This window comes from Triticum urartu, chromosome 3 (genome assembly GCF_003073215.2).
Source record: "Triticum urartu cultivar G1812 chromosome 3, Tu2.1, whole genome shotgun sequence".
NCBI lineage: Eukaryota > Viridiplantae > Streptophyta > Magnoliopsida > Poales > Poaceae > Triticum > Triticum urartu.
In genome coordinates, this window is record NC_053024.1 from 62,420,907 (window position 1) to 62,435,397 (window position 14,491).

General features: G+C 46.5%; 1 protein-coding gene across 1 annotated transcript; it reads left to right on the forward strand.

Moving 5' to 3' along the window:
* The first annotated feature begins 13,277 nt into the window (after nt 1–13,277).
* Nucleotides 13,278–14,078, forward strand: LOC125547969 (histone H2A.1-like). Its single transcript, XM_048711691.1, has 2 exons — nt 13,278–13,535; nt 13,624–14,078. The coding sequence occupies exons 1-2, from the start codon at nt 13,359–13,361 to the stop codon at nt 13,888–13,890; spliced, it is 444 nt and encodes a 147-aa protein (XP_048567648.1). The 5' UTR covers nt 13,278–13,358; the 3' UTR covers nt 13,891–14,078.
* Nucleotides 14,079–14,491: the final 413 nt, after the last annotated feature.

Genomic DNA, 14,491 nt, shown 5'->3' on the forward strand with positions numbered 1-14,491 from the left:
TAAATTGCTGGACCTGAGGAATTTATCTATTAATCATATGAAAAAATAATTAACTAAATAGCACTCTCCAAATAAAAATGGCAGCAATTCTCGTGAGCGCTAAAGTTTCTGTTTTTGACAGCATGATCAACAAGACTTTCCCAAAGTCTTCCCAAAGGTTCTACTTAGCACAAACACTAATCAAACACATAAAACCACATCTAAACAGAGGCTAGATGAATTATTTATTACTAAACAGGAACAAAAAGCAAGGAACAAAAATAAAATTGGGTTGCCTCCCAACAAGCGCTATCGTTTAATGCCCCTAGCTAGGCATGATGATTTCAATGATGCTCACATAAAGGATAAGAATTGTAACATAAAGAGAGTATCATGAAGAATATGACTAGCACATTTAAGTCTAACATGCTTCCTATGCATAGGGATTTTGTGAGCAAACAACTTGTGGGAATAAGAATCAACTTGCATAGGAAGGTAAAACAAGCATAACTTCAAAACTTTAAGCACATAGAGAGGAAACTTGATATTATTGCAATTCCTATGTGACGCCCCCGATTTAATCGTACACTAATCATGGTCGAAACTACGATTGTAAAAGGCCAGATCCCAGATATAATATGAACTTATACCAAGGAAGTAATTAATTTAAGAGAAGCTTTAATGATAAGATCTACATCGTGTCCATGGGCATGAACACAAAGTTCAAGGTCGACTCCCACTTCTCCAATGCATAACCTTTCATTCACTTCTCGCGTTCGATGAAGTTGCAGTGTTGAAATTTTATCTGGCGAAGCACCAGAAGAGTATGACCCGTGAAAACTTCCGGGTTCACACGGTTTAGAGAAGGCATATGTTCAACCCATAGGGGCTTCTTAGAAACATATACCACAAGTTTCAAGAGTAACTAACACAAGTCTGAAAACAGAGCATGGTTGACAAAGCAGAGGATACAATTTACCAAAGGCATTATGTACCCGTGGAAAGGCTCACAAGGTTATTGAATATGAAGGACGAGGTCAGATGAAATCCAACCATGGATCGGGCAATCCACAACGGAGCTGATGTGAGTATCGGTACTCAATCAGACGAAGAAAGAATGCACGGTTATCATTTTATAGAACATCTGAATAATTCGAGGTTTAGATACCAAAGGAATTATGATGTCCAAAACAAGGGATCAGAAGCAGACGCTCTGATCAAGAATGGATCAATTGAATATACCAGAGGCACAATCGACGACAGATAATTTGGTCGAGAACCAGCTCATGTTCAAAATGACGTCTGAGCCGGAAAGATAATCCTAGGACTCGACTGATGATTGTGAACATTCGCACTCATATTGAATCAACAGACTCAAAATGATAATGACAAGGGATGCCATTAAGATTACGAGACTTATGGGATTAACCATAATGCAAGCAAGCAAGAATTTTAGGAGCAATAGGTTGCTGAGGATCTTCGGAAGACCGAATGGTATTTCGAAGAATTTTGTGAACTGCATGAATATCTGGGGATGAGCGGATACTCGATAAATGCGAGTAATTATCCGTAGTGGTATGCATGTGGCAAAGAACTTCAAGGTAGTAGGCACAAAGTATTCTCGGGGTATCTTATAATAACAAGATCGACTGGGAATAAAAGTAAGCACGACAGGTCTAAATACTTGTCCATAGGGATATTTCGGTGGTAGGGAATTGCAAAAGCAACGGTATAAGGTTTCGGGAGAACATCAGAGAGTATTGTCAGAATCTTCTGTTGAAGCAGTCGATCATCTGGCCTGAATGGGGCTCTCCGGGAGGAAGTATTTTCGAGAACCTAAAGTTAGATTTAGCAAAATTCATTTAACCCGAATAGAAGAGAGTTCAGAGTCCCGGAGTAAGGATCGAGGAGTAAAAGATCCTAATACCACCCAGATGGCGACGTGGGCCCGTAAGCCGCACAGCCATGTTAGTAAAAGTTTTTCAATGACTAGACTCGACTTCGGCCAAGGAGTTGGAAGGGGGATTCCTACAGGCAGTCGGCTCTGATACCAACTTGTGACGCCCCCGATTTAATTGTACACTAATCATACACGCAAACGTGTACGATCAAGATCAGGGACTCACGGAAGATATCACAACACAACTCTACAAATAAAATAAGTCATACAAGCATCATATTACAAGCCAGGGGCCTCGAGGGCTCGAATACAAGAGCTCGATCATAGACGAGTCAGCGGAAGCAACAATATCTGAGTACAGACATAAGTTAAACAAGTTTGCCTTAAGAAGGCTAGCACAAACTGGGATACAGATCGAAAGAGGCGCAGGCCTCCTGCCTGGGATCCTCCTAACTACTCCTGGTCGTCGTCAGCGAGCATCACGTAGTAGTAGGCACCTCCGGTGTAGTAGGAGTCGTCGTCGAAGGTGGCATCTGGCTCCTGGGCTCCAGCATCTGGTTGCGACAACCAGGTAGAAAGGATAGAGGGAAAAGAAGGAGAAAGCAACCGTGAGTACTCATCCAAAGTACTCGCAAGCAAGGAGCTACACTACATATGCATGGGTATCAAATGGAATAAGGGTATCATATGTGGATTGAACTGCAGAATGCCAGAATAAGAGGGGGATAACTAATCCTTTCGAAGACTACGCTGCTGGCAGCCTCCATCTTGCGGCATGTAGAAGAGAGTAGACTGGAGTCCTCCAAGTAGCATCGCATAGCATAATCCTAACCGATGATCCTCCCCTCGTCGCCCTGTGAGAGAGCGATCACCGGTTGTATCTGGCACTTGGAAGGGTGTGTTTTATTAAGTATCCGGTTCTAGTTGTCATAAGGTCAAGGTACAACTCCAAGTCGTCCTGTTACCGAAGATCACGGCTATTCGAATAGATTAACTTCCCTGCAAGGGTGCACCACATAACCCAACACGCTCGATCCCATTTGGCCGGACACACTTTCCTGGGTCATGCCCGGCCTCGGAAGATCAACACGTCGCAGCCCCACCTAGACCAACAGAGAGGTCAGCACGCCGGTCTAAACCTAAGCGCCCAGGGGTCTGGGCCCATCGCCCTTAGCACACCTGCACGTTGCGTGGGCGGCCGGAAGCAGACCTAGCCTAGTGGCGTTCCAGTCCAATCCAGCGCGCGCCGCTCCGTTGCTGACGTCACGAAGGCTTCGGCTGATACCACGACGTCGAGTGCCCATAACTGTCCCCGCGTAGATGGTTAGTGCGTATAGGCCAGTAGCCAGACTCAGATCAAATACCAAGATCTCATTAAACGTGTTAAGTATCTGCGAACGCCGCCTAGGGCCAGGCCCACCTCTCTCCTAGGTGGTCTCAACCTGCCCTGTCGCTCCGCCTCAAAGTAACAGTCGGGGGCCGTCGGGAACCCAGGCCCACCTCTACCGGGATGGAGCCACCTGCCCCTTCAGCCCCCATCTCCCAACAGTATCACAGGTAAGGTAACTGTGTAAAGTATATTGTATATGCCCGTGGTCACCTCCCGAAGTGATCACGGCCCAGTAGTATAGCATGGCAGACGGACAAGAGTGTAGGGCCACTGATGGAACACTAGCATCCTATACTAAGCAGTAGGATAGCAGGTAATGGTAACAACAGTAGTAGCAAGGATAGGCTATGCATCAGGGTAGGAATAACGGAAAGCAGTAACATGCTACACTACTCTAATGCAAGCAGTATAGAGGAGAGTAGGCGAAATCTGGTGATCAAGGGGGGGGGGCTTGCCTGGTTGCCCTGGCAAGAGAGAGGGGTCGTCAACACCGTAGTCGATCGGGGTACCAGCAGCAGCGTCAGTCTCGTAGTCTACCGGAAAGAAGTAACGGAGGGGGAACAAAATAAATAACAGAGAAATCAAATGTAACACAAAGCAAGACGCGACAATACGTTGCTAGGGGTGACCTAACGCAGGGATAGGTGATATCGGCGAAGGGGGGAAACATCCGGGAAAGTATCCCCGGGGTTCCGCGTTTTCGGACAGATGAACCGGAGGTGAAATGTTGCAGGTTCACTATGCTAGGGACGCGTGGCGGACGAACGGGCTGCGTATCCGAATTCGTCTCGTCGTTCTGAGCAACTTCCATGTACAAAGTTTTTTCATCCGAACTACGGTTTATTTTATATTAATTTTCAAAGTTTTAATTCATTTTTAGAATTATCAGAATTAATTTAATTAGGAAATGCCATTATGATGTCAGCATGATGTCATCAGTCAACCGTCGGTTGACTGGGTCAACAGACGTGTGGGTCCCGATCGTCATTGACTCGGTTAACTAAACATAATTATTAAGTTTAATTAAGTGATTAATTTAATTAAATAGAGTTAATTAAGTTAATTAATTAATTAATTAATTAATTTTATTTATTTATCCTTTTTTTAATTCTCTAGGGCGGGCCCGGTTGTCAATGAGAGGGTAAAGGTGATTAGCGCCCTAATTAAGCCGGTTAGGCCGGCGGTTAGCTGGAGCACAGTGGCGTTGGCCGTCCGGCCAACTCCGGCGTAGGGAGGGCGCGCGGCTAGGCGTGTTAGAACGCCCCCAGAGAGGCGAGTGGGGTGGTACCCACGGTTCGTGCCAAGGCCGCTGAAGTCGCCGGAGGTGAGCACGACCGCGACGGCTGCAGAGAAGCGACTGCGCGGACGAGCGGCAGTGGCGGAGCTCGCGAGCGAGGGTGGGGGTACGGCCACGGCAGGTGCAGGGGCTCGCGGCGAGCGCGGACGGGGATGGCCGCGGTGACCGTGGGCGTCTGTCCGTGGTACGCGCGAGCGATGGTGGTACAGCGAGTAAAGCAGAGGGGGAAGAAGGGAGCACGCTCACGAGCGTTGAAGGGGAGGGGTCGGCGTGGCTCGGGTCGGCCGACGAGGAGGAGATGAGGAGGCGAGGCGAAGACGGTGGGGCGGTGCCGGGCGGCGTCGAGGCGGCGGGGATCCGCGATGGGGTAGGGGCGGTGATGAGGCGAGGCCGCGGCGTCAGGCGGGCGCCGCACGAGGAAGAGGAGGGGGCGCAGAGGAGTCCCTGAGGGGCGGCGCCGAGCCCGGCTAGCGGTGGCCTTAGCGGCGCGGCCATGCGGGAGGAGGAGATCGAGCAGGGGCGCCCCTCCCCAGGCACGAGGCGTGTGTGTGTGTTGCGTGTGGTGACGGCGGTGTGGGAGACGAGGGGGAGGTGGGGATCGTGAGGGGAGTGGACCATTAGGGTTCCGGTCGGGGTGGGGGCTAAGGAGAGGCCGGTTGGGCCGGCCTGGCGGCCCATAGGCCAGCTGGGCCATGGTCCAGCGGGGGGGAGGAAGGGAGTTTCTTCTATTTCTTTTTTTGTTCTTTGTTAGTTTTGTTTTCTGGTTTTATATTTTCTTTTCTTTTTTTTATTTGTAGTTTCTTTTATTTTTAGTTTTATAGAAATTACCACTAGTGCCTAAATTTGTATTTATCAACAAACTACTGTGAGATTAATTCTTAACCCATAATAAAATAGTTTTAGCATTTTATAAATTCAGTAGGCATTTGTTTAATTGTTTTCACTACTGTCTTAATTGTTTTAGAGTCTTTAAACATTTTATCAAAGTTTGGATTCTCCACCATAATTATTTACGATTTATTTGACACAACCCGAACATTTTAGTTTTGCTATTTGAAAATTTTACTATTTGCCTATATTTCGAATTTGACTTTGAATCGGTTTCGAACTAACGCGAGATTAGCAATAGTAATCGAGGTGACGTGACATCACTAGCAGAGGTTTACTGTAGCTTGATTATCCGGGCGTCACATCCTACAAGCATATATTCCTCCCTCATAATAATTTTCAGTAGCATCATGAATGAATTCAACAATATAACCAGCACCTAAAGCATTCTTTCCATGATCTACAAGCATAGAAATTTTACTACTCTCCATACAAGAAAAATTCTTCTCATGAATAATAGTGGGAGCAAACTCAACAAAGTAACTATCATGGGATTGAAAATTGAAATCAAGATGACAAGTTTCATTGTTATCATTATTCTTTAAAGCATACGTGTCATCACAATAATCATCATAGATAGGAGGCATGCTTTCAACATAATAAATTTGCTCATCAAAACTTGGGGGACAAAAAATATTATCTTCATCAAACATAGCTTCCCCAAGCTTGTGGCTTTGCAAATCATTAGCATCATGGATATTCAAAGAATTTATACTAACAACATTGCAATCATGCTCATCATTTAAATATTTAGTGCCAAACATTTTATAGATTTCTTCTTCTAGCACTTGAGCACAATTATCCTTTCCATCATACTCACGAAAGATATTAAAAAAATGAAGCGTATGAGACAAACTCAATTTCATTTTTTATAGTTTTCTTTTATAAACTAAACTAGTGATAAAATAAGAAACTAAAAGACTCGATTGCAAGATCTAAAGATATACCTTCAAGCGCTAACCTCCCCGGCAACGGCGCCAGAAAAGAGCTTGATGTCTACTACACAACCTTCTTCTTGTAGACGTTGTTGGGCCTCCAAGTGCAGAGGTTTGTAGGACAGTAGCAAATTTCCCTCGAGTGGATGACCTAAGGTTTATCAATTCGTAGGAGGCGTAGGATGAAGATGGTCTCTCTCAAGCAACCCTGCAACCAAATAACAAAGAGTCTCTCGTGTCCCCAACACACCCAATACAATGGTAAATTGTATAGGTGCACTAGTTCGGCGAAAAGATGGTGATACAAATGCAATATGGATAGTAGATAATAGTTTTTGTAATCTGAAAATATAAAAACAGCAAGGTAACTAATGATAAAAGTGAGCGTAAACGGTATTGCAATGCATTGAAATAAGGCCTAGGGTTCATACTTTCGCTAGTGTAAGTTCCCTCAACAATACTAACATAATTGGATCACATAACTATCCCTCAACATGCAACAAAGAGTCACTCCAAAGTCACTAATAGCGGAGAACGAATGAAGAGATTATGGTAGGGTACGAAACCACCTCAAAGTTATTCTTTCCAATCAATCCATTGGGCTATTCCTATAAGTGTCACAAACAGCCCTAGAGTTCGTACTAGAATAACACCTTAAGACACAAATCAACCAAAACCCTAATGTCACCTAGATACTCCAATGTCACCTCAAGTATCTGTGGGTATGATTATACGATATGCATCACACAATCTCAGATTCATCTATTCAACCAACACAAAGGACCTCAAAGAGTGCCCCAAAGTTCTACCGGAGAATCATGACGAAAACGTGTGCCAACCCCTATGCATAGGTTCCCAATGTCACGAAACCCGCAAGTTGATCACCAAGACATACATCAAGTGGCACATGATATCCCATTGTCACCACAGATATTCACGACAAGACATACATCAAGTGTTCTCAAGTCTTTAAAGACTCAATCCGATAAGATTACTTCAAAGGAGAAACTCAATTCATTACAAGAGAGAAGAGGGGGGAAGAAACATCATAGGATCCAAATATAATAGCAAAGCTCGCGATACATCAAGATCGTATCATCTCAAGAACACGAGAGAGAGAGAGAGATGAAACACATAGCTACTGGTACGTACCCTCAGCCCCGAGGGAGAACTACTCCCTCCTCGTCATGGAGAGCATCGGGATGATGAAGATGGCCATCGGAGAGGGATTGCCCCCTCCGGCAGGGTGCCGGAACGGCTCTAGATTGGCTTTCGGTGGCTACGGAGGCTTCTGGCGGTGGAACTCCCGATCTATTGTGCGTTCTGGAAGTTTTAGGTCACGTGGAGTTATATAGGCAGAAGAAGCACGTCGATGGAGCCACGGGGGCCCCACGAGGCAGGGGGCGCGCCCCCCACCCTCGTGGGCAGCTCCCGTATCTTCTGACGTGGGGTCCAAGTCCATCAGATGTGTTTCCTTCCAAAAATAACTTCTCCAGTTGATTTCGTTCCGTTTCGACTCCGTCTGATATTCCTTTTCTTCAAAACACTGAAATAGGCATAAAACAGCAAATCTGGGTTGGGCCTCCGGTTAATAGGTTAGTCCCAAAAATAATATAAAAGTGGAAAATAAAGCCCATTATTGCCTAAAACAGTAGATAATATAGCATGGAGCAATCAAAAATTATAGATACGTTGGAGACGTATCAGCTGACACATGGCAGTAGCGCGTTCTCTGTGAAAGGCGCTACTACTAGGTCGTTTAGGAGTAGCGCCTTTCTCTATAGCACGCTACTGCTAAGCCATTCCATCTCCCACCCCCAATCTCCTCTATCTGATCCACTCACACTCACACTCACTCGATCTCCCCCTCACCCCCCCTCCCCGCGCCGGTCCTCCCCCGTCGCCCCTCCTCCCTCTGCTTCGCCGCCACCTCCTCCTCCTCGCTAGACTCGGTACCGGCCTCCTCCTCCGTCCTCCCTCCACTCGCCGCTCGCCGGCCCCTCCTCGGTCCGCCTTCCTCCTCCGTCCTCCCTCCACTCGCCGCCGGCCGGCCCTTCCTCGCTCCTCCTTCCTCCTCCGTCCTACTCTCTTCTCCCTTATCGAGTCACCCCTCCTTCTCCCTCCTCCCTCCTCCATCCACAACCCCTCCTCCCTGCTACATTTTGATTTAGTAGGCTAGTTCATATGCAACATTTTGATTTAGTTGATTTAGTAGGCTAGTTGATTTAAAACATTTTGATTTAGTTGATTTAGTAGGCTAGTTGATTTAGTTGATTTAGTATGCACCGTTTTAGTGTTATTTTTTCTGTAGATGGATAGCTAGATGCTTTTGTTTTTCTGTAATAAGTTATTTTTTGGCAAAATGTAGGTGTCAATTTAGTCAAATTTGCTACTTGCTTTTTTAACCAATTATCTTAGGCAATAGGGGCCAAATTAGATGAAATGTCTTGGTAGGTGGTACCCTGATTTGGTAGATATTTGTGAAAAGATTTTTCGGCAATAGGTGCCACCGAAATGTTTTGGTAGGTGGTACCTTGTCATCTAATATGTTACTAGATCTTAGGATTATAATTGTTCATCAAATTGCTTCTCGTGGAAGAACCAAAAATAGCACGTGATACTGTTTTTCTTTTCTGTGAAGTGGATCGTTAATCCTTTGCTCATATTGCTTTAGGAAATGGCGCCACCACCACCACCATGTCTACTGTGCAAGTCAAGGTGCGCCAGCAGCCTTGCAACTGGCAAGCTGTTCGGCATCTACTTCCAGCCGAGTTTTCGTCATGCGGCGGTAGGAAATTAGATGAAATATAACAACTATTTTTATTTTTAGTGTTGGCATTACTGCATTGTGTCATTTTGCTTTTTTACACAAATTGTCCCATGCGATGGGAGGTTGAAATTCAACAAGCTGGTAGGAGACACTGTGACATTTGAGGCTCCTGGGGGGCGTACACTATGGAGGTCGAGAAAGGACGGAATATGTCGCAGAATGGAGGAGATGGATGGGCCCGTTTCCTCGCCCGCATGCGTCTTACTGGTGGTGAGTTGATCGGCTTCTCCTTCAGAGCAGAAAGACCAAAGCTGGCTGTCATTTATATCAACCTAGTGGAAGATGATGAAGATGACGAAGATGATGAAGATAATGAAGACCCACTCGATGAAGATGATGAGAACCCACTTCATGAAGCCATCGTAGCTCAAAGAATGAGGTTGGGCGAGGAGGAGGTGTGCAACCTATGGGACATAATTCCGCCACGTGATGACTTTGTCGGGGTGTCATTCGTGACCCGCCTGACAAGTACCATGGTCGATCGGCATGAAATGGTATGTTATATTGACTGTAGTAATTTGATGATATATATATATGCTTTATTGTTATATTTACAAATGCAGATTATCCGATGATATGCTTAGTGTAGAGTCCAATGATATACTTTGTGGAATCTAGTCGATGATATGCTTTAGTGTAGAGTCTGATCGCATGCTTATTAGTGTAGAATTCAAGGAACTATTAATAGTGTAGATAATCCATATATACTTATTAGTAGAATCCATGCTTAATTAGTACAAATGCGTAGTACTGTGTCTTTTGATAGTGTAGAAATCTATACTTGATAGAAATATATTTGCAAGAATATGTGCGAGGCTATTTATTAATTGATATAGTTTTCTTATTCAGAAATTGCCAAAGAACCTATCTGTGAGTTATGGTATCGAGCCTGATGAAGAAGGCTCAGTTGGACTACGCCTTACCGCAAGGGGCTCCGTCACCATCTATACTTACCGCATGGACGCAGACGGTCGCACACACTTAAACTCGGTTGGGTGGAAGAGATTCCTTGTTGGCAAGAATCTTTGTGTTTGACAGCCATCCTAATTACTATCAGGAACACCCACCGCCCATGCTTCAGGATGATGATCGTCATCGATATCATCTAGAACTACATATGTGTGTGTGGCTATATCATCTAGAACTACATATGATGATCATCGTCGATGTCATCAATTTCATGTAGAACTACATATGGTGATTGTCGTCGATATCACCTAGTACTGCTTGAGGATGCATGTTGACTATATATGAAACTGTTATCTAGTAGTACTACCTAGTACCTATAATGCTTTATGAAATTGATATGTAGTAGTACCTAGTATCTGGAAATTGCAGTTTATTGAAACTGAAACGGGGTAGGAATTGGGAAAAATTATGAAAGATATAGCAATAGCGCGGGGTTAGGAAACCGCTACAACTAACTAATACTAGCGCGTTTCGGAAAAGCGCTGCTGATATAGTCTATAGTAATAGCGCGTGTACGGCACGCACTAATACTAATAGCGCAACCACCCGCGCTGCTGATAGCATCAAAACCCGCGCTACTACCAGGGTTTTTCCTAGTAGTGTTACCATATGTATCAAATGAAAAATGCCATGTTGACTGCTTGAAATTTGAAAATCCACTAGGTGTACCTCATATAATTCCTGTTGTGCTAAAATCAACTGATAAAAAAATGAAACAGAAAAAGCTTCACAAGATAGCTCAGAAGAGAGCATATTGAAGAAATCCTGCTGTGCTAAAAATGGCGACGTTGATCCCAAGCCTCCTCCCAGTGCCCCTCGGCAAGAAAAACCTCCTCCTTGCCCCCTCGTCAGGCCCCGCCTCCTCCCGCGGCGGCCACCCGCACGCTCCTCGCAAGCAGCTGATTGATATGACAACAGCGGGCCCTGCAGAGGTCGATGGAGACGAAGATGGGGGCCGTCGAGGGCCGCTTCCATGTCGCCGGGCCGCGGCAGCCGCGGAGGCGCACCCGTCGGCCAGCAGCACCTCCACGCACGTCGGCGTCTCTTCATCGGAGCAGCGCGTGCTATTCCGATGACCACCCGCGTCAGGAATGGACGGTGGCAAGCAGGAGAGTGCGCGACACATCGTCGCGAGCTCGTGCAACTCCCGCACCACCTCGAAGTCCCTCCGTGCAGTCTGTCGGCGAGAGGAGCGGACATGGCTGCTCGAAATCTTTCGTTCGCCCCACACCGTCGCCCCCCTACACGAACTCGCCGCCGAGCACCCACCTCCAACGACGCATGAAGGAAGACAGCTACCCCGCGAAGAGAACCTCGGTCGGTCGCCTCTCTCGAGTGGAAATGGCAGAAGACAAAACAGGGGAAAGGAATAGGGAATGGCTAGAAATCAGTGAGGTGAATTTTTTGTTTGAGGTCACTCAATTCTTGAACCGTTGGATGGGGCCCAAGAGTCTTTTTTGTTGGACATGTCTCCTTCCTTGAGCCGCCAGTAACCACTGGCCTAACCGCCGGGCCCCGCCGCCCGTGGCCGGTGGCGCTCCCGCATCGCCTCGTCGCCCCGTCCTCCTCGGAACCACTTCCCACCGTCGGTCCTCTGTCGCCATGGCCATCTCTCTAGAGCCCCTCGCACTGAGCTTTTTCTTCGACGAACCCCCACACCACCGTCCCCCACCATCATCGTCCACCACCACCCTCACCCTAAACCCCAAGGTAGACATTGGGGTGATGACGGCGGCCCCTTCCTTCTCCTCGGCGAGTCTCCCCCCCTTCTCGTTCCTGCTTCTTCCCGGAATGAGAAGGGGGCGGCAACAGGTATAGATTGAGGTGGTTACAAGACAAGCTCACAGCCGTTCCATGCTTGAGTCGGGGTCGGCAAGATGGGATAGGGGAAGAAGAATATGTACGCGAGGAAAATATCTGGAGTTTTGCTTTTGTTTTGGCTGTAAAAGGAATGGACGGAGAGGGAAAATGTTGTAGCCGTTGGATTAATAAGGGCATGTACAATGGTTGATAAGATGGTTTTATCTTAAATCTTGCATGTAATTTAGAGATGATAATTTTTTTTGTCTACAATGGACCATCACTTAACCTTATTTTCAATAATTAGACATTCCTAAATACACTAGGAGTCATAAAACTTGCACGTGACGGTCAGTTTGATGCATAAACTTGCAAAATACATAATTGTGGTCAGCTAACTTGTCCTCCCGTTCATATACGATGCATCCGTATGTATTCCTTGCCTCCGTGGCTTGCCAGCGTAGCGGAGGCCCATTGTCAGTGACTATCAGTGGCGGAGGTGCTTGGTCTAGTGGCTGTGGCTATTTTTTTGCAAAAGCATCCCCTAATTTTTTTCGTAATTATGTCTGTGTAAACGCATGTAGCAATTACTTCTTTTTACATCTGTGCGATCCACTTGTCGGTCGACCTACTCACAACCTGTGCAGGACCTATCTGCCATGGGCACACGAAGGAATTTAAGATTTAAAAAATATTGCCTATGAGGATTCGAACCTATAGGTAATGCATGCGCTAACCACGAGAGTCGACGCTAATTGCTGCCCCATACAGAGATGCATATCATATTCTATGGGCCAGCCCGACAAATAAATTCAAGGGTAGGTGATTTTTTTTCATTTCGCTCAAAAAATTAAGTTACATTCATTCTGAACTATATTTTCGTGTATTTATACTTTCAAATCTAAAATTATTCGAATTAAAAAATCGTTTATTTGACCGAAAGATTTTTCATACATTCTTTCTGAACTATATTTTCCTTGATCTAGATTTTTAAATTTAAAATTATTTGAATTCAACTAATTTTTTTGTTGATTTGTCCAACAGAATTTACATACATTCATCCTGAACTATATTTTAGCATTATCTAGATTTTTAAAGTGAATCAAGTGCTAAAACAAAATCTCTGCGCTCTGATTGGTCGGCAGGGCCATCCCACGGATCACGCCCCCTACTAATCTCCACCGTCCACTATGCCAAGATCCAACGGTGAGCGCAGCATGTCACGCGGATCGCTCCCTCCTCCTGCTTCCCAATAAAACCCGCGCCCTCGCCGCCGTCCAATTCCACGAATTCAGAGCGGTCCGATCCACCGCCGCCGCCGCGTACACCACACCTCGAGAGTCCTCGTCGCCGGAGAAGTAGCAAGCAAGATGGCCGGAAGGAAGGGCGGTGACAGGAAGAAGGCGGTGACCCGCTCCGTCAAGGCCGGGCTCCAGTTCCCCGTAGGCCGCATCGGGCGTTACCTCAAGAAGGGCCGCTACGCCCAGCGCGTCGGCTCCGGCGCCCCCGTCTACCTCGCCGCCGTCCTCGAGTACCTGGCCGCCGAGGTATGCGCCGATCTCTCCCCTCCTCGAGCCTCTGTTCTTCCCTCCTCTTGTCCCGATTGACTGATTTCGTTGGCTTTTGAACGCGCAGGTCCTGGAGCTTGCCGGCAACGCGGCCAAGGACAACAAGAAGACCCGCATCATCCCGCGCCACCTGCTTCTCGCCGTCCGCAACGACCAGGAGCTCGGCAAGCTGCTCGCCGGCGTGACCATCGCCCACGGCGGCGTCATCCCCAACATCAACTCTGTGCTGCTCCCCAAGAAGTCCCCGGCCGCCGCCGAGAAGGAGGCCAAGTCGCCCAAGAAGAAGACGGCCACCAAGTCCCCCAAGAAGAAGGTCGCTGCCACCAAGGAATAGCCGCCCCCATAACCTAGTTGGTGTTGCTTAGATCCATTTCTCATGGACTAAGATGAGATCCTGCATGTAATGCCTGCTAGTCTTTAGTGTCTGTCAGATTCGTCGAGCAAGGATGACATTGTACCTGTGATTTCTGTGAGGATGGCTAAAGATGCAATCGTTTCAGTCTATGGCTGCAATCACTTCAATCTCTTGTGTTCTACCTATCGCTGCCATTGATCTTGCGAAATTTTCCGTCTATACGTCTCAAGGTCACTGCTAAATACAGTACGCTTTACTTGTAAATTCTCTCTTGTGTCATCTGAAATTTTCCGTTGGTCTGTAATTTCCAGCGATTTATCTTTACCTCCTTGTGAAGTTCACTTCGGTTTTATTCCTATCAAGCTGTGGGTAACTGAATCTACGAAGAACTGGCACCTTGGATTCCCAATCATCCTCCACCTCGCCCTGCGTGCGTGGCAGCTTACAAATCGAGCTTCAGAAGTCCTGCAGTCAAACATTTCAATTTAGAGCTTGACCACGCTGAAACATTTTGCAGAAATGTGACCTTGATCATCCTCTCTGTAGTTGAGCTGGTTACATGTTGCTTTATTCATGAGCC

Coding starts and splice junctions, on each gene's coding strand:
- LOC125547969 (XM_048711691.1), top strand. CDS start 13,359: ATGGCCGGAAGGAAGGGCGGTGACAGGAAGAAGGCGGTGACCCGCTCC. Junction 13,536..13,623: donor TCGAGTACCTGGCCGCCGAG/GTATGCGCCGAT, acceptor TTGAACGCGCAG/GTCCTGGAGCTTGCCGGCAA.